Source organism: Rhineura floridana, chromosome 7, assembly GCF_030035675.1.
Source record: "Rhineura floridana isolate rRhiFlo1 chromosome 7, rRhiFlo1.hap2, whole genome shotgun sequence".
In the NCBI taxonomy this organism is placed as follows: Eukaryota; Metazoa; Chordata; class Lepidosauria; order Squamata; family Rhineuridae; genus Rhineura; species Rhineura floridana.
Window position 1 is genome coordinate 91,127,079 of NC_084486.1, and position 26,173 is coordinate 91,153,251.

Consider the following 26,173-nt stretch of genomic DNA (forward strand, 5'->3'; position numbering starts at 1 on the left):
ACCCCCGCAGGTAACAGCAAAGGCCCACCCACCGGCCGGCCAACACCTCCTCCCACAAACTACAAGCCACGCGAGATCTTAGCCTCTCCTCTCGCGAGCAAATAGACACTGTTACTGTCGTTCTCAAGACAAGTGGTAATTTGCAACTAGCTGTCAACATAGACCTATAACGGGTAAAAGAAACTGAGCATGGTTCTTTTAGGACCCCCCCCCGTCCTTTGAGGTAGAAGTGAGAGTTCCTTATAGAAAAAATGTGAAAATCCGGATTCTTTTAAAATAGATAGATAGATTTTAGCGTACCTGGGATTGGGCGGCGGTGTCTTCATCCGAACAAAACCAAGAAGCAGTTAGCAGTTCACTCTCTAACAAAGGGCTTAAATTGGCATGGGGGGGGGAGAGGAATGTAGGATTTTAAAAGTTGGGATGAGTCTCTCTATGCTAAACAATGGGCAGCGAGGCTGCTACTGCATTGACCTCTGAATTTAACCTGGAGGAGGTTTTCAGCGATGGATTACTGCTGTAACCCGAGGGATGTTTTGTGTAAGAGAGTTTGGACTACAGAACCAATCAGCCTTAACTTCACGGCACCTCTAACCTGCAATATTAACAGTCGAGTACATTGCAGGTCTGTCGTAAGCCACTTTCTCGTAGCTACATTCAACCCCACCCATTCCCCACAATATGGACTGTATAGACTTGGGGTATCATTTGGGCTCCTGCTGGGTTGAAGGGCAGGATATAAATCAAATAATAACAATAATTTAATAATAATTAATAATTAATTAGTAATTTAATAAATAATATCATTTAAACAACGTTTAAGTACTGAACATGAGTGGCAGCGTAGATATTGGTTGGAGTGTTATACTAGAGTTGAAATCCCTACTCAGCCATGAAGCTTACTGAGTGAGTGACCTTGGATCAGTCACGATATCTCTTTACCTAAACTACCTCGTAAGTAGGGTTGCCAGGTCCATGGCCTGAGACTGATCCTGTATCTTTAGGAGAAGGGAAGGTCAGCCAAGTGGAGGTGTTCTTGCAACTCTGTAATGAGAAAAACCACAAGGTGGAATTTTCCCTCCCCCCTCCCCAACTTTAAAAGATACAGAAGACCTCTTGGAGGATGGGCCTGGCAACCAAGAGGTCTTCTGTATCTTTAAAAGTTGTGCAGGGAGAAGGGAGAATTCCACCTTGTGTTTTTTCTCATTACAGAGTTGCAAGAACACCTGCACTTGGCTGACTTCCTCTTCTCCTAAAGATACAGGATCAGTCTCAGGCCAAGAACCTGGCAACCCTACTCGTAAGGCTATTGTGATAGTATCTTGATCTCCTTGTAGGAAAGGTGGGATAAAATGTAAAAGCAAAATGTTTTAAGTCAACTTTTTTCACACGGATAAGACTGGAGTTCGAAAGAGCACGGATTTATTTGCTGTTCCTTATTTCTTCATTAGGGTAGGTGGAACAGGATCTAAAAGTTCCAAAAGGTTTTAGACAGTATGTTGAATTACTCCATTTTTTGCTATCTCTATGGCTCAAGCACACAAAAAACTGCGCCCTCGCTCCTTAGCGCCATAGCGATGGCATAAACTTGCAAGTGACGCATGCCCAAGGGCCTCTGAATGCCTGTCAGGGATGACGCCATTTCGCGGCCGCGGAAGTTCCTGGGTACGGCGCGGGGGTAGATGGGAAGGTCATGGATACTGTTGCTTCCGGCTTAGAAACTGGAAGGTGATTTTCCCCCTTCCCCCACCGCGTCCCGGTTTCTGCGTTCCTCCGGTACTCGCTGACAAAATCGGAGCCCCGCCCCCTCCGCTAGTTGCCCGGTAGTAGTGGGAGGCGGGGCTATGGAGACGGAGTATTACGGTGGGGAACAGTCAGGTACAGTCGGAGGAGCTGGGAGGTTGTACTCAGCTTGACTTAAGTGAATGAAAGACTGAGTGGTCGTGAGAACGGGTGTTACAGGCTCGAGGAAAGTAACGGGATCGGGCGCCTACGTGTATAGACAGAGTGGGCATGCTGGTTGCTAGTTCTGGTGTTTCAAAAAGGCGATGCTGCTTGGCTCTTAATCAGACTTTTTTACTGTACCTTTTTATTAAAAAATGGGTATATGTGTGTACACCACATAGCCTGTGGCCCTTAGCTTTCATGGTGTATATGTGCTTTGATAGACTTGATGTTGATAAACGTGCTCACAAATACTTTGGTTGGCTACACCTAATACGTTACCAATAATATATATTGTTTGGGTGGATTTGAGTGGAGTTTATGCATCTATATTTCACACTTGTACTTGGAGGTATAGAGTTACACAGGAGAGTGTCAAGTTCTCTTTTAGATCTGGATACTTTTCATTTGTGGGAAGCTTATGGATTTTTGGTAGACTGAGAGAGTGAAAAGCGCACTTAGGGTATTAGTGAAGTATCTTTTTGGTGGCACCATAATGGTTTGTCTAGTCTTCTGTTCAGTGTCTTTTGTTAGTTGGTATAGTGTATGGGTTCCACAAAATGATGCTGTGGGCCATTAGTTGGACCCTGCAGAAAGAGAAGGCTCTTTGCAAAACATTTCCCCTGCCTCCCATTTGTATCCTTATTTTACGGTATTACTGAGAATGGATTCTGACATTATTTGTACTTAACCGCATCTACCTGAATACAAAATATATAAGTCTTTAACTGAGTACGAAGATCATACTTTCATATGCAGTTTGGTACATATTCCTTTAAAATGCTTAGAAGTTGCAATTGCTAAATGATTGAGTCCTTGCGTCTATTTTAAAGGGATGTGTGTGTCACATATAATGAGAGATCTCATATATTTTCTGTTTGAGCCTTTATACCCAAGTACAAAATGTAGAGAGAGAATTGACTATCAGTTGTTGACACCCAGACCAGTCCTTGGTATTTCTGAAAGTGCGGGAATTGGTTTCCCTAGGCAAGTTCTTTTCAGCAATGTTTCCTTGCCTTTGTATAGTCTAAAAGTCTCTAACAAGTGTATCAGAAACTTTTGAGATATGTTTGGAGATAACTTTATCCTTACATGATACAACCACACTATCAGTGGCTACTAGCCACAATGGCTATGTTCTATCTCCACTGTTGGGAGGTAGCATGACTGAATGCCAGTTTTGGGGAATCACAAATGGGGAGAGCATTGTTGCACTCAGGTCCTGCTGGTGAGCCACTGTGAGAACAGCATGCTATATTAGATGGGCCTTCGGCCTGATCCAGCAGGGCTTTTCTTTTTGTTGATTTTATTTTGAGCCTTTTCTGTGTTAATTTTTTATTATATTATTTTATATTTATTATATTTTGTGAACAATAAAAACAAAATGAAAAGGTTGCCAGTTGTGTCTTCTGCTGTTTACCACCTTAAAACCTAAAGGTGTGATGAATGTCAAAAATGGTAATAGCAGCCTGTTGTACAGAGACTTTTTTGTTTCATATCAGCCAGTCTGATATTAGCTGATGCTGTCTTTTTCTGTATTTGAACAAATATATGTCACTAAGTCTGATGTTGTTTCCAAGTGTTTACAGTTGTACTTAAGCTTCATTCTTATTTAAAAATAAATAACCTCTTGCAGATGATGGTGGAGCAACACCAGTACAGGATGAAAGAGATTCAGGATCGGACATGGAAGATAACGGAAATGAACAGCACTCTGGATCAGAGAATGGAAGCATAGGACAACATTCAGAGGTAGCTATGAAACAGTGTCAAGAAATCAATTGAAAGTTCTGTGTCAGGCTCTTATGCACAGGAAGAAAGAGATTTCTTAATAAATAGACCTTAATAAATAGTTGTTATGACTCTTTGAAATGGCCCTTAACGCTTTGCTTTAGTAGGAAACAAAGGATAACCCTTTTTTGCAAGTATTAGTAGCTTTCTCAACAAAATTATCAAGGAAAGGAAATATGTCTAATAAAAATCCCTGACAATTTTGAACAGATCCTGGATATGTATTTGTTTGCATTTTATGTAATAGCTCAACAATGTTTATGATGCTTCTACCACAAATAAAAAATGTGGCTGTTACCACAGGTATTATAAAATAGAAAAGGACAATGGTTTGTAGGAAGAGGGGCCACATTAAAAAGCAAGTATTTGTGATGGAGGAGGGTACACAGAGAATGTGAAGGTTTGTCTTGGAAACCAGTTCAGCTAATGTTTTCATGTTTGATTTGAGTGATGAAATGGGTGTCTGTTGATAAGCACGTTGAGAGATGGTGTAAACACAAGTAAGAATCAGGTAACAAAATAATGTGAGGTGCATGGATGGGCTTCAGGGCACCCGTGAACTGGGTGCAAAACAAAAATCAATGCAATGAAATAAATTTTATTTATTTATGGGGGTCCATAGCTTTCACCAGATTCTGAAAGGGGTCCATGATCCCAAAGAGGTTAAGAACGACTGATCTAGAGGATGATCCTTTGAAGAACTGTTGAAAGAGCTGGATATGTTTAGCTTGGTAAAGGTAAGGTTAAGTGGAGACATGATAGTGGTCTATATATATCTGAAGAATTGCCATGCAAACTTGTTCTCTGTCACTTCAGAGGGCAAAACTTGAATTAAATGGGTAGAAATTGCAGAGGAACAGATTTTGGCTAAACATTAGAACATTCCTTAATTGTAAGAGCTGAGCAATAGTGGAACAGTCTGCTTCTGGAGGTGGTGAGCTCTCCTTTGCTGTGGAAGTATTTAAGCAGAGGCTGGATGGCCATTTGTCAGGGATGCTGTGGTTGTATCTTGCATTGCATATCCTGCAGTGACCAGGGAGTTGTACTGGATGATCCACAAGGCACGTTGCACCTCTCATTCTATGAATTGTACAGCATGAACTGAATTATACTGTAGACTATAATTTGTTTAAGGTAATGATCATAACAATTATGGGGCCTTGAGCCTAGATCATTTTATAAGCTGTTTGATATGTGCTGGAAACTCATTAGGCTGAAGTGAGGAGGAGGGAGAGACAGTGCTATTCAGTAGTAAACCCCACTGAGTTCAGTGGGGCTTATTCCGAGGTCAGTGTTATAGTACTGCAGCCTGAGATCCAAAACAAGGATGGACTCTTAACCTGATGGAGCTACAATAGAAGCAAATGCTAAGTTGCAGTTGGTATGTTGAGGTACATTTAAGAGGCTAACGATGGCATTCTCAAAAGATAAGTACTTTGCCTGGAATGCTGTTAACATCAAGATGTTCCAGTTGATATCTATATTCATTTGTTCACTTATTACTTTCATATCCAGCCTTTTCCTCCAATTAGCTCAAGGAAGCAAGTATGGTCGCACACACACATGTTATCCTGGCCCAGTGTCACCTAGTGCGTGGGGATTTAAACCTAAGTCTCCCCAGTCCTAGTCTGACACTAACCATTACACCACAACAATCTTACTACCTGCTTCTTTCTACCTAGAGCAGCCTTCCCCAACCTGATGCCTTCTAAATGTTTTGGACTATAACTCTCATCAACCCCAGACAGCATGCAGTGAGTACTGGTCATCATCCCAGCATTCCATGGATGTCAAAATTTTGATTTTATTCCTTTGACCTACTAATAGAGTTTGGCATGCAATAGCAGTGATCCAATGAGGCTAATTCTTATTTCTTTATGTAAAGTGCTTTTGCCACCTAGAAAAACATTTTGATAATTATATTTATACTTTTTCATCTTTAACTTGCCTTTTTGTGACGTTTGGGGAATTACTTGTTTTTTCCAGAATGAACTTAGTGATGGAGAAGATGACATACAAACTAGAGAACATCCCATGACAGACTCTGAAAATGAAGATTCTCCAAGGCAAAAACATAGTGATTCTGAAAATGAGGATGCCTCAAATCATAACGCTAGTGACTCAGAAAATGAAGGGGCTCATAGAGGTAAAGACAGCGATTCTGATAATGAGGATCACCCAGTTCACCATGCCAGTGACTCTGAGAACGAAGATGCTGTAAATAATCAGGCAAGTGATTCTGAGGCTGAGGAGCCTTCTAAAGCTCATGGTAGTGATTCTGAAAATGAGGAACCCCAAAAGCACTTGGCCAGTGATTCTGACAATGAGGGATCACACAAAGATCATACAAGTGACCTAGAAAATGAGGAGCCACAGAAATGTCCAGCCAGTGACTCGGAAAATGAAGAGCATCAAAAAATTCCTGACAGCGATTCAGAGAATGACATGGCTCCAAAACCTCTTGCTAGTGACTCTGAAAATGAGGAGCCAAAAATTCAGCCCAGTGACTCTGAAACGGAAGATATTTCCAGAAACAAGCCAGAAGCGGAGGGGAGTGATAGCAACAGAGAAAATAAGACAGAGGAGGACATGGAGAATGGTGGTCAGCTTTCAGACAACGAACAACTAGGAAAAAGGCTTCATGACTCTGACAGTGAGGAAGAAAGCCCTAAAAAACGGAAGCTAACAGATAGCGATGAAGAAGGGAAAGAAGAAGAAAAATATGCAAAAAGAAAAGCTACTGTTCTCTCTGATAGCGAGGATGATGAAAAAACACGTAAGGAAATATTAATGTTAGGACATGACTAGAGATGTGAAGGCCTGGAAAAAATCAGAAAAATGGTTTTTCCCTGGGATTTGGGGTTTTTTTCCCCCTCAAGCCTTCACATCTCTATTCCAGACTATTCAATACTGGATGAGTTTCAACAGAATGTGTGAGTGGACTTCATTGCAAAGGAGATATGACAGTTGTGGCTCTTATGCTTGATCTGTGATGGCTCTTTCACACCTGCATGTCACGAATTGCATCATTAGTCCTCCTAGTGATGAGCATGCATGTGTGAACCAGGGAGGGAGGGATCATTTTATTTCTAGTCCATGTCACTTTCTGCATGTCTTAATTCCTGAGTCCATTCCATCCTGCTTATATTTCAATTTGTGATTTTTTTTGTTAACCCTCCCTAAAATTCACATTTTAAAATGTCACTTTTATAAGGTGATCTGAGGTTGCCTTTAATTTTTAAACTTTTTAACAATAAAAAACAGCAAGGATAAAACACAACATGTCTTTGAACAAAATAATCTTGCAGATGCCCTTGGGACAGGATGGCATGCTATACCTCCCAAGAACATTGTGTGGGAGGAAATGCCCTCATGGACCTGTACAATGTCCTTAGGATTTCACATCTTGCCCCTTCTAGGGGCATGCTGTAGAAGTGGGATTTCTGCCATGGCAGGGGATTGGACTAGATGACCTTTGAGGTCTCTTCAAATTGGATTTCTGATAACAATATTCATACTAAATCAGACAAATATATGTTGAAAGTGGGTGGAGCTATACTGTGTGTAATGTAATATTTACATTGGCCAAAAGTCATAGCAGTCAATTACAGAATGATAAAACAAAAATAGGAATAGATACTGAAACAGCATACCAACAAATTGATTCCTACAAATAGCAATTTTTACAAAATAATATCCAAAAGTAAAAATATGGGTAAGATTCTTTTTAAGTTAAAACTTCTTATGCATCATGGTTTTGAGGACTTTACCAAAATAATAAACCTGCATCCATTTTCTAAACAACCCCTTGATTCAGTTTTGTCACCAGAAACTTCCCCCTCCTCTCTTTTTACCTACAAGAACTGAGAGGTAGATCCAAACTACTATGTTATTGGGTCACGCCTTCAGTGGGAAGTGGGAAGATAGCTTTGGGGTTAAAGTATGTGTTAAGCCTGGCCCTGAATGAATATCATCTGTTTGTGTTGTCACTGAAGTGCAAAGATGGGGAACCTTTGGCCTTCTAACTGTTACTGGACTACACCTCCCATCATCCTTGACCATTGAACAACCTGGGGCTGATAGGAGTTCGAGTACCACCTGGGGGTTCCCTATCACTGCATTAGCACCTTGTGTTACAGTTTTTATTTCTGCACCATTAAGCAGATGAATGTGGAAGGAATGGGGATGCCATTTTTCCTAAGCTTGGGCTACAGTTGAAATCCCTGGCCAGCAGTGGGCAGGGGCTTGATGAAGCAGTGTAGTCACTGCCTCATCCATAACCCCCTGCTTGCACTGGCCTAGGCAGATGAAGGGATGGTAGAGGAAGCATGCCTTTCAGGCTGGTACAGCAAAGAGGCCTGAATTGGACCCGTTGCTGTCAAGTGACAGCAGCAGAGCCGGCTCAGCATCTGGTGAATCCTGTATTGGCTCCACCTTTGAAACGGCCCATTTCAGGGGCTTCTGCTGGCTGTTGCTGCCACCATTTGGGTTGGCACATTGAGGCTCTTCATCAGAGTTGAGCAGAGGGATACCTCTGCCCCATCTAAACCTTTCCAGCACAACTCTGCTCCATCTAAACAGTTTGCTCTGTTAGTTCAGTAAGGGAGAAGAATTGAAGGGAGGTATCAACATAGAGTTTGCAAGCTTTCCTTTGGTGTTTGCATATGGCAGACTGAACTTTAGAGCTGTGATTGTGTCATCATCCAGAAAACTGTATACTAGGTTTATTCTTGATTTAATGTTACTGCTGATACATGAGTCTTAAGAAAGGCTCCCTGAAGTTTAAGTGGTGGTTGATTGAGTCCAAAACCAACTTTTGTGACCACTAGGTAAGAGATTTGCACCATTCATTTGGCCAAGTTACACATGGACTAATATATTATACATATAGCTGCCTTTTGTTCTCCATCATTCAGTACATTTAGGACAGTATATATAGTTACAGGCTGATTAGATGACTCTTGCTATGACTCTTCTGCAAATTTGAGGTTGTTGACTACTAACAAATTTATGGAATGAAAAGTGGACACTTTCCTCTCAGAAGCTGTTGATCGTTTTTGTTGGCTCAATTATTGATGCTTTTATTCATCTGTGTTAGCAGCTGCAAAAAAAGGACGTATAATCTCAGATGGTGAAGAATCTGACAGTGATGCTGCATTGGAGAAATACGAGAAACAAAAGAAACCTCTAGCGTCAGATAGCGAGGAAGATGATGACAAGGCTGAAGATGGAAAAAAGAAAGAAGAGAAGGATCTTTTTGGGAGTGATAGTGAGTCAGGAAATGAGCAAGAGTAAGTGCCTTTCAAGTATAAAAAGTGGAACACTTAGCACAGCAGTGGATAGATGGAGCATATATGTTAAGGGGAGCCGAGTTGATAACCTTCTCTAGGTGGAGAAGAGGAATGGAGTTCTGAGTTTTTAGGCTTCTAATTCTGTCAGAAGTAAAATGAATCCTGGCAGTAAAAGCTATTGCTTTGATTGGATATCTATAGGGAAATAATGAGAAAAAATAAATAGAATATTTTTCTTGCAGAAACCTCATTGCAGATATATTTGGAGAATCTGGAGATGAGGAGGAAGAGGAGTTTACAGTAAGTATATTATGAACTTGTTTTTTCTTTTCTTTCCCATCCTCCCCCTCCCTTTTTTAAGGCCTACTGGATTATGTCAATCTAGTGGGTTTTGTATTATATTTCTGTTAGATTAAATTGTGCCACTTCATCAGCCCTGCTGTGTAGGATACATTGTCAAAAGCCTCAGCAGGTTGGAAGGTGTGGCCTGGATTAAATATTAATATGAATCTTGAAAAATATAAAAAGGCTTATATATGTGTATTATGCCAGAACTCTTATTTTATTTTATTTATTAAATTTACATCCTGCCTTTCCTCCCAAAAGAAACCGGGTTGGCAAACACAAAAATGATGAAAAATACAATTAAAATACAATAAAACATATTCAAACCATTTGAAAACAATTAAAAACCTCTAAAAACATTTTAAAACATGTGACAGATGTAAAAATTAATAAAAAACAATTGCATACTCTGACAGCTACTAATCTCAAGGTTGACAGGAACGATCACATGCCTGGGTAAATAGAAATGTGTTTAAATTCCTCCTGTGGAAGCTAATAATGAGGGAGACAGACACAGCTCACCAGGGAGGACATTCAATGAACAGGGAACTGCGTCCAAGAAGGCCCTGTCATGGATCAACACCAGCCAGGCATCACTCAGTGGAGGCATCACCAACAAGGCCTGCTCATCCAATCATAGAAAAGTCTTCTATAAATGCAGTGACTTGTATTGTCTTTTAATTCAAGGGATTTAACCAGGAAGATCTGGAGGAAGAGAAAGCAGAAAGAAAAGGAGTAGTTGATGATTCAGACTCTGATGACAATATCAAAAGAGGAAAACAGTGAGTCTTTATTATGACTGCTATAACAAGCCAATTTTGATTTGTATCGCCAATATACATATATATTATATATATAAATACATATTTAATTGTATTACTTTTATATCCCACCTTTCCTCTAGTAAAGGGAGCATAATGACCCATCCCATTTTATCCTCGCAACACCCTTGTAAACTCAGTTATACTGAGAGATAAGTGACTGCCCTAAGGATACTTTGTAGCTGAATTAAAATTTGAACACCACGTAGGGCTTGCTTTAAAACGTCTTCCATGCACAGCTTCAAAAAAGGGACTGCGTTAGGATAAGGAGTTCTTATTCTTATTTATTTTATTTATTTATTTAATTTAATTTATATACCGCCCTAAGCCCAAGGGCTCTCTGGGCGGTGTACATAAAATAAAACAGTCAGGAATATATAAATACAATAATACAATAAAATCAAGCCAACAAAGGTAAACAAAAATAATCAAACAGCAGCAAAATACAACAATACATATAATAAAAACGCATTAAAATGCCTGGGAATATAAAAAGGTTTTCACCTGGCGCCGAAAAGATAGCAGCGTCGGCGCCAGGCGCACCTCATCAGGGAGACCATTCCATAGTTCGGGAGCCACAACCGAAAAGGCCCTATTCCTAGTCACCACCCTCCGAGCTTCTCGATGGGATGGTACTCGGAGGAGGGCCTTAGATGTTGAGCGCAGTGTACGGGTAGTTTCATATTGGGAGAGGCGCTCCACCAGGTATTGCGGTCCCATGCCGTGTTCTTATCAGAGTTCTAGGCTTATTTGCTCTGACACATTAGTGAATTATTAGAAACTTTATTCTGGTTCCTTAGTTCTATTTGCTATCTGTCCTAGACTCTTGAAATTATTGGGAACAAATCCCTGAGGAATAACTTCTACCTGCAGCAAGACTAGTGTACAGTGCAATATCCTAGGTGCAACTATGCCATAAGCTTCAATTACACCTGCTTCTACCCAAGACAACTTCTAAAAGGTGCTCCACATGGCTAATGCAAAGTCAGCAGCAGAAAATGGCTCAGGTCCCAACTTACTGTTCAAATGTCCAGCAATTCCGTAGCACAAAATCCAGCATTGCTATACCATTGCATACAATAGTTCTCAAAGCTGCTACTCTTTCTGTTTAGACACCTGATAAAATTGTGTTCTTAGGACCGTAATATACCATTCTAAGGCTGCAAGCACAGCATGTATTTAAAGTACATTCCCCTTACTCAAAGTGTCCTGGGACCTGTAGTTTGTTAAGGATGCTGGGAATTGTAGCTCTGTGAGAAGTAAACTACAGTTCCCAGCATTCTTTGGGGAGAGTCATGTGATTTAAATGTACAGTGTGTACGTAGCCTGAGTGGCGATAGTTCTGACACGTACATAAAGTGCTTGTGTTGCAGATATGTTAACTACCTGAAGTGGCCTGACAGATAACACTCATCAGGGTACAAGGTGGGTAGTTCCAGTCTGACTTTATTGAAACTTTCTGCATTACAGTATGGACTTCATGTCAGATTTTGACATGATGTTACAACGGAAAAAGAGCATGAGTGGCAAACGTCGGCGCAACCGTGATGGTGGTACATTCATTAGCGATGCTGACGATGTAGTCAGTGCTATGATTGTTAAGATGAATGAAGCAGCAGAGGTATGTTTCTTGCATTTAAGGCTCATACTACATCAATTCACTCAAAATAAGTTATTTTCAGCTCTGAGTTATAAGAAGCAATTACTTGTGCAGGAGCAGCACTGAACAAGTCAAGCTGAAAGTTGTAACTAGCCACTGGCTACTAGCTACGATGGCTATGCTCTGTCTCCATAGTCGGAGGCAGTATGCTTCTGAATACCAGCTGCTGGAAACCACAGGAGGGGAGAGTGCTGTGGCTCTCATGTCCTGCTTGCAGGCCTCCCATAGGCATCTGGTTGGCCACTGTGCGAACAGGATGCTGGACTGATCCAGCAGGCCCTTTTTATGTTCTTAACTTTCTAAATGCTGGAATGTTTATCTGCAACTTCTCAAAACACTTCTTGTGTACAAATCACCCTAACTCTGCTTGAGACGTTTAGTGTGTCATACTGCTCACACTATCCACATCTCCCAGCTGTAGGAGAGAGACAGATTGAGGCATTGGCAACATAACTGATAGACGCTCCCTTGTTCAGCACGTAAATTGTAAGAATGGGAATGATAAAGTAATGGCCATGGGAGCAGCTGATTGGCAGAAGCACATCAGCTTAGCATAAATTTTCTGTATAAATAATTGAATATAACTGGATGTGGTGAGGGGAATGGCACCAAGGAAATGGGAATGATAATCAGTCAAGTAATAGCTAACTGATACAATAGCCGACACCATCACGGAGTAGAATAGATTAGGGGCCTAGAATGGGAATACAATAGCAAAGCAATATCCAGACGAAAAACTGAAAGCACTGCAAGCTACTTCTTCCCAACCTCACCCCCTCACACTCCTGGAAGTGCAGCAGGAGGGCAGTGAAGTTGTGTGTACAAAAGTTGTGCACCATGCCCTACACAAATTCAGATAAGTTGTGCCTCTGATATGAGAATGGGGGAAATCTAACAGCCATTGTGAAATAGTGAAATATTCGGTTATAATATGTGCATGGTAAGTTCTGAATTGGGATTGTGAGTGTTCTTATTTTTACTTACATGTATAACTTCTTCCAGGAGGATAGGCAGTTGAATACACAGAAGAAGCCAGCACTAAAAAAGTTAACTTTGCTTCCAACTGTTGTTATGCATCTTAAAAAGTGAGTAAAATCTCTCCTAAATTATTTTTCCATGCACTGTTGTGACAGAGGGGGGTTCATGTGCTAACAGCTAGGTATTTACTAATGACTCTTTGCTTCTGGGTGCAAGGTAGTATAGATCACCTTGCTGTTACATACATTTGTTACTGTTTAAATTTATATTAATTTTAAACTTTTGGTATTCCTAAGGCTAACATTTCCATGTTAAAATGTCTCTTGTGATGGTTTTTAAATTTTCTATACCTGGGGAGACATTAATTAAATTCACTTGTTTTGGAGTAGAAGATACGTTCAAGGTGAATTTGGAGGAATTTCAAGGAAAATAAATTAGTTTTGATAAGACCAGAAAAACGTCTCAGTATGCCTTGTTTTCAGCAAACAAGCCACCCAACTACAAAACTGTTGATAGTATCCACCAGTAATTCTCCAGCAAGGAGGAAGGAAAACCACTTCCTACCTATGACAACCTTTGGTTCTTGGGTAGTAAGTATGTATGCCTCCAGTGCAGATAATGAAGGGAGTGCCTAGGACCCAAAGGTCCATGTGCATTGGAGCTTTTTTAGGCCCTCCATTCACAATACATCATCTTGCACCTTCTGAAAACTGTTCCTGGAGGTCAGGAGAACCTCTGGGGAGTTGTGTAATGCAAGTTGAGCAGCTACAGCTAGAAGAAAATCCCCTTGTGTGCTCATGGAGGTGACTTAAGCATACACAAAAAGATATCTCTGCCTGAATTTTATAAATATTTTATTTTCAGCATGGATAGTTCAGCTGACATTAGAATGGGAATATTTGTGGGGTTGATGAATTGCCAAAAGACATTCCTTTTTCTCTGCTTCTGATCTGCTGATAGCTTTCAATTCAAATTTCCAGGCAAGACCTGAAGGAAACTTTCATTGACAGTGGTGTGATGTCTGCCATCAAAGAGTGGCTTTCCCCATTACCCGACCGGAGTCTTCCAGCACTGAAAATTCGAGATGAGCTTTTGAAGATTTTGCAAGAGGTTAGCTTTTTATACCTCGCTTGTAGAATCACTGTTGCTTTTATAGAAGACTAGGTCTATATCTTTGTAATGAGTCTCTGAGAGACAATGAATGAATGTGCCTATATGAGGAAGATAGTATGTGCATATGTGTGAACGTACCAGTAAAATGAAAGGTACGACAGCAATAGCATCTAAGTGTCCACAGACGTGTTTTCATTCTAAAACCAATTTTAAAATGAAACTACTCTAAAAGGTATTGTTCCATAAAACCAAAGTTACATTAAAACTGTTGAGAAGGAAAAGGAAAAGTTTACAAAAGTAGGAATCTCTAGAACTGAATTATCCCCAGTAGATGCCCATTGGCTCTCATATTCAGTGCCAGGGATTGAAACTCCCCAGCTTTCCTGGGCAAATTGTCTCTCTTTCTTATTATTTAAGAAGAGTTTCCAGAGATTTATATGTATTATTTATTTATTATTTATTTATTTAATTGCATTTCTAAACCGCCCTATAGCTAACAGCTCCCAGGGCGGTGTACAACACGATAAAACCACAATATTTAAAATACAAGCAAGTGTGTATTGCGCATACAATTATAAAACATATTTAAAAACAGAGTAAAAGAAAATAAACATAAGATTAAATTAAAAAAAAAACTTAAAATGCCTGGGTGAAGAGGTGGGTTTTTACCTGGCGCCGAAAAGATGACAGAGAAGGCGCCAGGCGTATCTCATCTGGGAGGGCATTCCATAATTCAGGGGCCACCACAGAAAAGGCCCTAGATCTTGTTACTGTTCTCCGGGCCTCTGTATGAGTTGGGACCCGGAGAAGGGCCTTAGACGTCGAGCGGAGTGAACGGGTAGGAACATAGCGAGAGGGGCGTTCCATCAGATATTGCGGTCCAGTGCCGTTAAGGTCTTTATAGGTAAGGACCAGCACTTTGAATCTGGCCCGGAAACGTATTGGAAGCCAGTGCAGTTGGGCCAGAATAGGTGTTATGTGGTCGAATTTCTTCGTCCCAGTAAGAACTCTGGCCGCGGCATTCTGCACTAGCTGAAGTTTCCGAATCGTTTTCAAAGGTAACCCTACGTAGAGAGCATTACAGTAATCCAATCTAGAGGTTACCAGAGCGTGAATAACTGAGGCTAGGTTCTCCCTGTCCAGATAGGGTCGTAGTTGGGCTACCAGCCGAAGCTGGTAGAACGCATTTCGTGCCACCGAGGCTACCTGGGCCTCAAGTGACAGAAGCGGATCTAATAAGATCAACAAACTACGGACCTGTTCCTTTAGGGGGAGTGTAACCCCATCTAGGGCAGGTCTGACATCAACCATCTGAGCAGAGGGCCCCCCGACCAACAGCATCTCAGTCTTGTCAGGATTGAGTTTCAGTTTGTTAGCTCTCATCCAGTCCATTATCGCGGCCAGGCAGCAGTTCAGTACAGCAACAGCCTCACCTGAAGAAGATGAGAAGGAGAAATAGAGCTTTGTACTTTGCTTAAACATTTGCCTTCTATCTACAGGGTACAATCTTCAATTCGGGGGGGGGTTAGTAGCTGATGGTTCCCTCTCTGTGTGTTTTCAGTTGCCTAGCGTGAGCCAAGAAACCTTAAAGCACAGTGGGATTGGACGAGCAGTGATGTATCTCTACAAACACCCTAAGGAGTCACGACCCAACAAGGACATGGCAGGGAAACTAATTAGTAAGTAAACCTTGGCTTTCATGAGATGCATTGTAGAGCCATCTCCTACTTGAGCATTTGCAACTGACACTAGCATTTCTTTCTGTTCAGTGCTTGTTGCCCTTTAGTTCACAATTTAGTTTCAATCAACAGTCTGAAAAGTAGCCTGAACAAAAATAGTTGGAGGAATATTTGACCCATCCTGTGCTATATCTTCAGTGGGCTCCATATCTATGTTAAACATTAAGCAGTGCGAGTGGATGCGTAAAGCACAGGTGCTTGGTGGGCAGTAGGAGCTCTTTGCAGGTGCAGCATATATGTGCATTGCTGCTGCTTGTACTTCATTCATTTTCTTTTTAATTTTTTTTAAACAAACAGATGAGTGGTCTCGGCCTATTTTTGGTCTAACATCAAACTACAAGGGAATGACCAGAGAAGAAAGAGAACAGAGGGATCTGGAACAGATGCCACAGCGCAGGCGATTGAGCAGGTAGGTGTGTGTTTCTTTGTGTGTGTGCGTGCACATGCAGTGTCTTTTAACATCTTTCTGTTACTGCAGACTTTACAATGCAGGCTAGTTTTCATTCACATCCTAAGCTCCATTCCCTCAAGTGTTTTGAAACTTAGTTGCTAGCCAGTGTTGAATTTACCAAGACTAATTTTTTTTCTGTGTTTCCTCTTCTATGGTTGGCAGTATCTCTTGTTGTATGGGGTTGTCGTGTTTGTCTACGTTAATGTAAAGGACTTGGATGCTGCTACAAGAGAACTTTTTGAATACCTATTAAATTCTCTGAAATTGTGGGAAAGATTGCAGTTATGATGACCATTCTCCAACAATACAAAATCTCTTTGTCTTTACAGCTCTGGTGGTCAAACACCCCGCAGGGACCTGGAGAAGGTATTAACAGGAGAGGAAAAGTAAGTCTTTTCTCCCCACCCCTCAAGTTCTATTTTGATATCTCCAGACTCTGTGGTTCATAATAAAGAAAAGCTTTGAGTTTTTTCTGGGGTGGAGTGGGGAGATGAATAGGGAATAACTTGATGAGAGAAGAAACACTTGTAGTCAGAGCAACGTCTGTGTCTTATTTCTTCAGAGCCTTGAGGCCTGGTGATCCAGGATTTTGTGCTCGTGCAAGAGTTCCAATGCCCTCCAACAAGGATTACGTGGTCAGACCAAAGTGGAACGTGGAAATGGAATCTTCTAGGGTAAGTGGCTGAGAAGAAAGAGAAGAAGTTTATTCTGCCACACTGTGCCCACACCAGTTCTAGTTTAGATATTATGGAAATCAATTGAACCACTCCTCACTGTTGCTTTGCTTCAGGCATCATCGCATTTTCATATATTGCATAGACCTTAAGAAGTCACTATGCTGACCAAAGACCATCTGAAAATTAGGCAAAATAGTTGCTTGTTTCAAAGTATCGTTGGAAAGAATTGAACACTAAGTATTGGTAGCAGTTCTATATTGATGCTCTGATTATGTGTGATATTGGAACCCAGTAGCAGGGAGAGATTGATCTTGATAAAACTTTTTACTTCATTCCACAGTATTTTTCTGTATTACTCTTTTTTCCTGCTCGCCTGAGGATTATGAAGTCAATAGGTCTCTTTGTTCTTCCCCATCTTCCAGTGTTTCATAACATTATGGCACTGGATGAGGTCCATTCATTCCCTTTGAACTGCAGTCATATTTTTTTATTTGTAAACTAAGACAAAGGAAAATGTGTTGTAATTCTATTCTTATCAGTTGTCAGTCCTTTGAGATGTTGTTTCTAGCCTGAGACTGTTAAGAAAGGTATAAATCGGCTGGAAAAACACAAGAGGCGGTTTGCTGAACAGAAACGACTCAGCAGAATGCATCGGGCTGTCAAGTTCAGCATTGAAGGCAACAGGATGCCCTTATAGCCTTATAATTCTGCTTGCCCCAGGTCTGAGAGGTATCCTTAAAGGAGGTGTGAACAATGCATGTGCTTTAGTTGTTGCCAGTGTGCACATTCACACAAAGTAGCATGTCTCCACTAACTATAACCTAGGAAATGTTTCCCCCAGGTAGCATACCATCAGGTGGGTAGTAGCACCACCTAGTGCCCAAAGGCAGGAATGCAAGAGCCAAGACTGCCTGCTCCATCTGGCTTGACCCTATTCTATTCCTGCCTTTCTCCTAGGCTGGATCCTTTAGCCTTAGCTCTGTGAGCTTGTTCCTTGTTGTTTTTGCTAGCTCCTTGTTAGGTCCTCTTTAGTATTTGTCTTTTCTTTTATGTTTGTGCTTTTATGTGTGTTTAAAAAAAAGTTATTTTACCTTCGGGATGGTCCTCCCTGGGTTGGTTCTCTGGTAGGGCCAGTGCATACCCTGATCCCAGTCTTTCCTTCCTGTTCCTGCCTGTTCCTCAGACCTGATTCTCCCGCCCCTCCCCAGCCTCTAGGAACGCGTTCCTGTGGCTCTGATTGCTACTGAGGCTGCTCCCGCGGCTGCTTCCTTCCCTCTCTTGGAGCTCACAGCGGCAGCTCCAATCACTCCTGGTCTCGTGCCTTTCTCCCTTTCGAAGCTAGCAACAGTTCACCTGGCCTCCCCCCCCCCCAGAGCCCATGTCTGTGGTATTTACTTCCTGTGGCTAGTTCTCCAGTATTTCTTTCCTGTGGCTGACCCTCCAGCAGCCCCATATGTCCAGAGGAGACTCGGAAACAGGACATGAGTGCAGCAGCATGCTTCTGCGGTTTTGGATGGCTATGGTTTCGAAGCATTTTGTTCCCGTTTATGCAGTCAGAACATCTTCCTCATGTCTGGTGGCCACTGCTGGCCTTGTCTTCCATGTATTTGCCTTACCTTCTTGAACCCAGCCAAGCTGCTGGCTCCCTCCTTGCGTATCTGCATGGTGTCCATAAGACGATGGTAAGGATACCCAAGTTGTTGGCTGTCTCTCTGTGTAATAACAGGGTAGCCTTAAGACAATGGTACAGGCTAGGAAGCAACTCCCTAGACTTGTGGATTCCATGGAGGTGCAATGTTCTTCTTCCGCCATGAACTCCATAAGGAATTCCGATTGGTTTCGGAGGGCAGTAGTCTCTAAGGTGTTTCTTCCATTTTAGAATTCATCAAGTTGTTTAATATTGCAACTGGTTTCCTCTTCAAAGAGGAATCTGAATTTTACCAGGTGACCATATGATGTAGCGTTAGTTGCATATCTTGGCCAGTTGGCCATGTTGCTGGAAACAATAAATTGGAGTTTCCTCCACCAGGGCATCTCCAGTGCATCTAGCCATGCTGCTTTCAAGTCCTCTTTGCATCCTAGTCAGGCTTGATTGGATGTTCTAGGGGCCAACGAACCTTCCAGATCTGGTCGGTCAATTCACTGGTCCTCTGGTCTGTCAATGCACTGCTGCTTCTGAGAACACTGTTTTGTTTTAGGGTACATGATTGCCACCATTTTGTTGTGCATGGTCCCATCTTAACATGCCAGACATGCCTCTGCAAACCTACTGAATGACAGTCTGGTCTCACGTGGTCTTCTCCAAGAAAGTTATGCTGCTCAGCGAAATCAGTTTGCTGGGCCTCAAGCTGGACATATAGCACAGGCATCGGTCTGATCTTTACTTGGTTCATTCCCCTTGGGGAGTACACTGTTTTGTGTCTGCAAGAGAAACTCCTCTAGTCCCCTGGGCCAGGGGTCCCTATGCCCCTTCAGGGCAAAGCTTCTCACCAGCGACATGGAATTGGAAGTAGTCCAGGTTAGCAGGCACAAGTGAGGTGCAACTCAGGTACAAGGTCTCCACCAGTTACTTGTAGGTTTGGTCCTCTGTCTGCGAATCTGTTTGTCTTGATTCACAGCATTCAGCTTTCCCTGCTTTTCACTGGTTGTCTCAAGACAGAAGTAGATGTAGTTGATGCTGTTCTGGCAGTCTGCTCTGCGCCTGCCTCCTTTACTCCTGGTGGCACAGACTGAATATCCATTTTGTCCTGACTTCACTGGCCATGGTGTTCAGTTCTCCTGAATCTGTCCATCTTTGATTTAGTGTGGTTGCCAACAAGGCCAGATCTTCTGTCCCAGGCAACCTTCTGAAATCTGGTCTTTTCAGCAATGGCAGTCGACTCGTTGGGGGGCTCTCTTTCAGGGTAATCATCGCTATGATCCTGTCCTCCAGGATCCAGATCTACCGGAGTTCCCAACTGGTGTCCTTCTCAGGAGGTATGTCATTCCCGGTTTGAACGGGGCTGAAGCCTACACTCTGCGTCGGGAAATTTCAGCCATCTCTTGCATTTTGTCTCCAAGACAGCCTTCACTAAGAGGGCATCCTTTGGTCCCAATTCATTTCATTCCAATCTGGCTCATCCTGTGGAGAAGCCTGGCCATTCGTTAGCTGTCAGGTTGCGCCACACCCTACCTTTCGGCCTAAGGTTTCTGCCGTTTTTCATTGTAGTCAGGCTATCATCTTGCCCTCCTTTTGTCCTCACCCGACTCATTCCCTGGAGAAGGCCTGGCACTCAAGCCCTGAAGGTCTACCTGTCCAGGACCCGGAACATTTGTCTTTCTGAGTCTTTTTGTTTCGTTTTATCCGAGGAAATGTGGGAAGAAGGTCACCAGCTCAACATTCTCTTGTTGGCTGAGGGCCTGCATTACCCTAGCCTATGAGTCTCTTCACATACCAGTGCCTCAGAACATTACAGCCCACTCTCCGAGGTCAGTGGCCACTATGGTTGCTTTCGCAACCAACTCATCCATTGCAGATATTTGTAAGGCAACAGTGTGGTCCACTCTTAATACCTTTATTAGACACTATAAAGTAGATTGTTTGGCCTCAGCAGATGCCTCGTTTGGTAGACAGGTTCTGCAGTAGGTACTATCATCATGTTAGGCAGCCTGGGCCCACCCTACTGGGACTGCTTTGGTACATCCCACTGGATGGTATGCTACCCGGGGGAAATGGATCATTGGTCTTACCTGAAGGGTGGTTTCCCCAGGTATCATACCATCAAGGCCCTCCCTGCTGATGGTGGCTGCCTAGCTAGCCTGCAGATAATTGTTTACTATTCTCTAATATCTCTTGAACCTATTTCTAGAGTTAGATTGCATCACCTGTGTTACTTACTACATGTTACGTTTCTGCTAAGACTGTTCTCTATGTTCTTACTGTTTATGCATGTTTTCTGCTTGGAGTCAAGTTGTACAGTAGTAGGCTTGCTGCTCCTTGCATTTTTTTCTGAGTATGTTCTGTCTGAAGAGAGATGTCTGGATCCAGTGCACAGTTCATCGGGAATAGAATGGGGTCAAGCCGGACGGAGCAGGCAAAGTCTTGACTCTTGCATTCCTGCCTTTGGGCACTAGGTGGCACTACTACCCACCTGATGGTATGATACCTGGGGAAACCACCCTTCAGGTGAGACCAATGCTCCGTTCTCCTCTTGGCACTGTCACTCACAGGGCAAGACTGAAAAAACAATGCTAATATGCTGAAAAAAGGGAGGGGGAAGCGCAAGTATGAAAAAGTTACTCAAAAGGTACCAAGTCCTGGTACGTTTTAAAACTAGACTATTCATCAGGGATTATAAGAATATTTAAACACAATTCTCTGGTGAAGTGATAGGTTTGTCTCCTCAAAACCTGAGCTTCTTACAGCTTGCCCTGTGTGAAGGTTGTATGGTTGAACATGATTCCTCTGTGAGAGAAACAGTTTTTAAAACACTGTTCTGTGGTAGGATAATGCAAGTCTGCCTTTTTAACCTCAAAACCACTTAGGGGAGATTTTTTTTAAAAGGTTAAGCTTAACTTCTCTGTGATAAGTTTAATAGATGTGATCTCTCTTGGCATTTTTCACCCAGTCAAGAAGATAGGTAGCACTTACCTGTTAGTGCCCCATCCTGATATTGGTTGGGCCTGGATCCCTTTTAACTTCAGATATGCATCTGCATCAGGTTTTTCAGCAAAAAAGAACTTACCCCTTTTGATCAAGAATACGAGCTTGAGTCCAGAGATTCTGCTGCATGAGAGAAGGTATTGTTGCTTGCAAGCAGATTACTTCTTTTCTCCCCTGCCCTGCCCAGTATTTGCATTATGACTAGTGTGCAGCACAATTCAGGCCCTGCTGCCACTGTGCCATAAACTGCAGTATACCTACGTATTTTTATCCCTTCCCCCATGCAGGCCCCAAAAAATAAATCTGAAGGATTCTCCTATCCTCTGGACCCAGTTTGCAGGAGTCTGCGAACAGTGGAAGGGGAATCTAGATCACTGCCACCACCTATGGAAGTATTTTCCTTTCATATCATGAGATTTGGATCCAAGCCACTTTTTTGCAAGTAAAGGTAGAGAAAGTCAGCATGCACTTATTTGGGTCATTTCTAAAACAAAGCCCAAATTCAACACGCTGAGGTATCTCCTTAGCTGTGACATTCACTGAATAGCCTTGGGTAAGCCACTGTGTTTAAGCTTATTCCTAGACCCATCTTCAAATCCTCACTATGCCATGAAGCTCATTGACTGACATTGGGTAAGATGCTGTCTTGTTAGCATGACATACTTACAGGATAGTTAATTTTAAAGCACCCTGTTTACTGAAATATGCTACAGAAATAACTAATAATTTGGACAACAAGCTGTCAGTTAAAATACTTGGAGAGAAACTTTTAGGCGGATGGATACTTGGAGAGATGGACTTCGTTATTTTTGTGCTTGGATTTTCTGTTTTGTAAGCCATTTTGAGCAGCCCTTTTTTGGAAGGGAAAAGTAGGATATCAATTTTTATATAAATGGGAGACTTGCTGTGTTCTGTTTCCAGCAGAGTATCCATCGTAATTGATGAGAGGTGCTGGGGTTCAACCTTTCCTGGAAGTCACATGACCTAAACATGGAAGCCCTTTTACTTCATCTCAAATATGTTAAGGGCTACGTACAGTTGTTGATGGTAGTTGTAGTCCTAAACATCTGGAGGACACTAGGTTGGGGAAGGTGGACTAGAGGGATCAGAAGGAACTTTCTGCAGATAGAGCAATTGGAAATTAACATGAATTCTTATAAAATCAGTAGCTCTTCATGTATCTACTGTCCATTCCTTTATTGTAATGGTTCCCTTTTTTTGGTACTTCTCTTGGTGGCAATAGTTCTAAAGGGCCAAATTTCATAATTACTTCAGAACAATCTAGATCTTAAGTTCCAGATATTTGTAGCCCACTGAACTTTGCTAAAATGTATTGCCATACATGCCTCAGGAACTGAATATCCTGCGAGAAGAAAGAACTTTCCAGGTTCTCAAAATGAGGAAAAGTAACTCTGCACGTGCTCAAATATACTTTTTATTCAGAAATAACACCACTTAAGCTGAATTTATATTTGTAAACAGGATCCCTATGTCACTATTTAATACTACCCCTTCTTTGTTTGACTATTAGCAAATAAAATAGCTTTTCTAGAAAGTGCCGGATCTAGCGGCTGGCTTTGCTGTTTTGTTCTTTGTGCTGTTTAGTGCTGACTCTGTATTGTCTGTTTCCTTGGAGGAATTAACTTGCATCATAATTCATTTTATGCTTACAACTGAAGCTGAGTTAAACAATAAACTTTAAATGCAAAATGTTCTCTTTCTCCTCCATTTAGTTGGATGGGAGTAGATTGTCTTCCAGCAGTGTAGAACATCTGTTGCTGCAGTTTATGAATATTTGAAAGACACTATTTTGTAATCTGAAAAGAACATTTTTTCCTCCAGATAGCATAACCATTGTTATTGCAACTGTATGTGAAATACACCAAGCGTCTCAAACACTTCTGATACGGTGCCTGTGACACACAGCCATGCAGAAGGCTCTGTCTATTTTGTATTGTGAACACTTGTGTAACAGCACTCAAAAAGGGTAGCAGGAGAAAGCAGCAGAGCTGTTGGGGGGAAAGCAAGCCCTGCCACTTTCAGCCAAAAGAATCTTGGGTGGCAAGTGCTAAGAAAGACCGTGAACTGAGATGGAGAGTAGCTGCTGGTGAGACACTGTACTGGGCTAGGTGGGCCAATGCTCTGACTTGGTACAAGGCAGCTTCACAATATTCTGGTCTTCCCTGCTCCTCTTCCTTCAGTTAGGTGTGAGCCATATATATTGCACTGTTGCCTTTGAAGGCTTGCTGGCACAGTGGGCAAACACTTGTTGATTGTCTAAGCAAGCCCTAAGCCAGTGTTTCTGTGGCTTTTCCCTCCTTGTCCATTAATGACCTATGGAAACAGTATATTAATCCACATTTCATGAGAAAAAGGTAGAGAGTGGAGTTGCCACTCTCATTGCCCGCCATTATGTGCAGTTTACGAAGCTAATGCTAGATTGTTAACTGCATATTACAAGAACACCAGATTCTGTGCTTTTCTAATGTGAAGAATAAAAAGATATAAAAAAAGTCTGAGAACACATTTCTTTGCATATTTATAGTAAATGCATACACATTGTATAGTTTTTGTTTGAAAATATGCTGTTGGCATTCTGCTCTGGCTTTATCAGCTTCTGTATTGAAGAATAGCAGTTGCTAAAAGAGTTTGGTATGCATGCTTTGTCCTTCTTAAAAAACAAACCCTGGAATTTGTCTTTCTAATAGTAAGCCTAGGTTTTCTTTTAAGTTCCAGGCAAGCTCCAAGAAAGGGGTCAGCCGCTTGGACAAACAGATGCGGAAGTTCACAGACATCAGGAAAAAAAGCAGATCATCCCACGCTGTGAAAATCAGCATTGAAGGCAATAAAATGCCATTGTGACTCCATCCAGGATATTCTTTGAATTCTATTGTAAGAAGTGCACCTATAGACTCTTGGAAGATGTCTACATTTTTTAAAACAAACCGGGTTGTTTCTTTTTAAGTGTACCTTCAAATTGTTGGTTGAGATGGTAGTAATACATGTTGACTGAGGGTTACGAACCCTGGACATTGTTCTTTATGATTGTATTTAGCCCTGATCTCTTGTGTCCTTTGTACAGATGAAACCTTGTATTGCTACAGACCTCAGACATTAAAATCTTTCTGATGTGTGGGGCTGTGTGGCATGGTGAATGTATATTTAGAAGTTCAGCACAGCTTGCTGGATGCTGAAAACTGGTAGATGTAACAATATTTTTTATACAAATATACATTATTCTATCAATACGTATACATTTCTAGTAACTGGCTTAGTTGTAATAGGATACAGAACCTTCTACTTCTCCTTTGGTGTTATTGAAGAAAGTAAAGTTTCCTTTTGTATCTTTAGAACATGCTAGGAGCAATCTAATGCTGTCACAATGTCACATTTGAAATGTAAGGGGCATAATCTAGTGAAAAGTAAATGTGCCTAGGTCCCATGGGATTTGAGCATTTAACTGTGCACTTAATTCCATTGGAAATAAATGGAGCTGAGGTGCCTACTTTTGTCTGAGCTATCGCCTATATCTTAATGCACAGTTCAGACTATAAAAAGACCTCTACTTCTCAACACACATTTTAGAATCCTCTAAAGTCTAATTATTGGTCTATGTCACATTTATAACTGCTTAATCGTCAAAGCAAATGGTAGTGACTACAATAGTATTGGGCACACTTGGAGTTGTATCCAGTGATGCATAAGCAGACTTTTCCACTCCTTGCAGCCCTCCACAAAAATCTGAGTTGGATACAACCCCTTCCTTATACATTACTTTGAGAAAAAGCCACATGTGAATTTATTTGGTTATACATACGCTTTGGAAGCATACGACATTTAAGTGGACTTGATGAAACCCCTATATTAGTGTGTTTGTTTTTTCTGATGGTGTTCTGCTGATTGTAGTAGTTTCAAAATCATGCTATGTGGTGCCCTTTTTCTTTTTGGTCTGTAGTATTGGTTACTAGAATGAGGTTTGCTGAAAAGCTCACTTTTAATTTCAAAAGCTTTCTTCAAAGAATCTTTACTGTCAGATAATTTACAATAATTAAATACTGGTGAAAACATCACTAAGATTCAGTTGAGCCATAAGTATCAGACCTGAGGATAAGTGTTTCTCTTGCATGTCTTAATGCAACACTTCTGACATTTGTTAAATCAGTTTCCTGACCATTATATGAAAACTGAAAAGCAGAGGCTGAACCAGTTTACATTCCTGGTTTGTAAAGAGGATCAAGCCTTGGCTTACAAACTTAGTTTGTTTGAACCATAGTTTTTGGGTTGAACGTTAACAGGAAACTGTTTACCAAACCTTAAAGTGTTACCTTAAGGTACAGTAGAGAAGTGTGTGGGCACAATACTTAGTCTTGTCCAATAACCTATGGTTTATCAGACTTCTGATTGTTGCTGCTCAGGCACATTTCAGATTTAACAATTAGAAGTATTGCTAGAAATGAGAGAGACCCATTTCTGGCCTGGCAGATAGTCTACTCCCCAAGACTTGCTAATTTTAAGTGCAGTAGCAAAAGTAGACGCAGCATAGGGGTGGGTGGAGAAGTCAAAATCTCTGTGCTCAGCTCTCTGATGGGGATGCAAATTGCTCCCATCCAATTCATCAGTTTAAACATTTGGTGAGCAGGAAGGGTGTTATTGTCCTGTGACTGCTCATTCATCTCCATGGCTTAGCTGAGGAGAGCATGCAAGTGGATTGGCTCCACTAA

The 26,173-nt window shown here is 41.6% G+C and overlaps 2 protein-coding genes across 13 annotated transcripts in view; one reads left to right on the forward strand and one right to left on the reverse strand.

The window, feature by feature from the left end:
• Positions 1-661, reverse strand: part of MYO7B (myosin VIIB) — a 114,222-nt gene extending 113,561 nt beyond the window's left edge. For all 3 annotated transcript variants that reach the window (XM_061636415.1, XM_061636410.1, XM_061636414.1), the window contains exon 1: positions 301-661. The gene's annotated coding sequence lies outside the window, so the exon portion shown is untranslated. The remainder of the gene's footprint in view (positions 1-300) is intronic.
• Positions 93-24,586, forward strand: IWS1 (interacts with SUPT6H, CTD assembly factor 1). Of its 10 annotated transcripts, XM_061636426.1 has the most exons (15): positions 1,582-1,665; positions 3,581-3,696; positions 5,722-6,511; positions 8,834-9,026; positions 9,269-9,326; positions 10,059-10,153; positions 11,663-11,813; positions 12,855-12,937; positions 13,811-13,940; positions 15,505-15,622; positions 15,980-16,091; positions 16,463-16,519; positions 16,696-16,807; positions 21,511-21,589; positions 24,183-24,263. In XM_061636426.1, exons 1-14 carry the CDS (start codon positions 1,620-1,622, stop codon positions 21,541-21,543), a joined length of 2,094 nt encoding a protein of 697 aa, XP_061492410.1. In that variant the 5' UTR covers positions 1,582-1,619; the 3' UTR covers positions 21,544-21,589; positions 24,183-24,263. The 10 variants fall into 10 exon arrangements, with proteins under 10 accessions (XP_061492407.1, XP_061492409.1, XP_061492408.1 ...); XM_061636423.1 differs by lacking the exons at positions 1,582-1,665; positions 21,511-21,589 and adding an exon at positions 93-173 and having other exon boundaries at positions 24,183-24,586; XM_061636425.1 differs by lacking the exons at positions 1,582-1,665; positions 21,511-21,589 and adding an exon at positions 158-223 and having other exon boundaries at positions 24,183-24,586.
• The last annotated feature ends 1,587 nt before the right edge of the window (positions 24,587-26,173 follow it).

Excerpts from the sequence above, each read along its gene's own strand:
- IWS1 (XM_061636417.1), top strand. The coding sequence starts at position 1,620 with ATGCCTGTCAGGGATGACGCCATTTCGCGGCCGCGGAAGTTCCTGG. Across the intron at positions 9,027-9,268 it reads GAGTCAGGAAATGAGCAAGA|AAACCTCATTGCAGATATAT; the intron begins GTAAGTGCCTTT and ends TTTTTCTTGCAG. Across the intron at positions 11,814-12,854 it reads AGATGAATGAAGCAGCAGAG|GAGGATAGGCAGTTGAATAC; the intron begins GTATGTTTCTTG and ends AACTTCTTCCAG.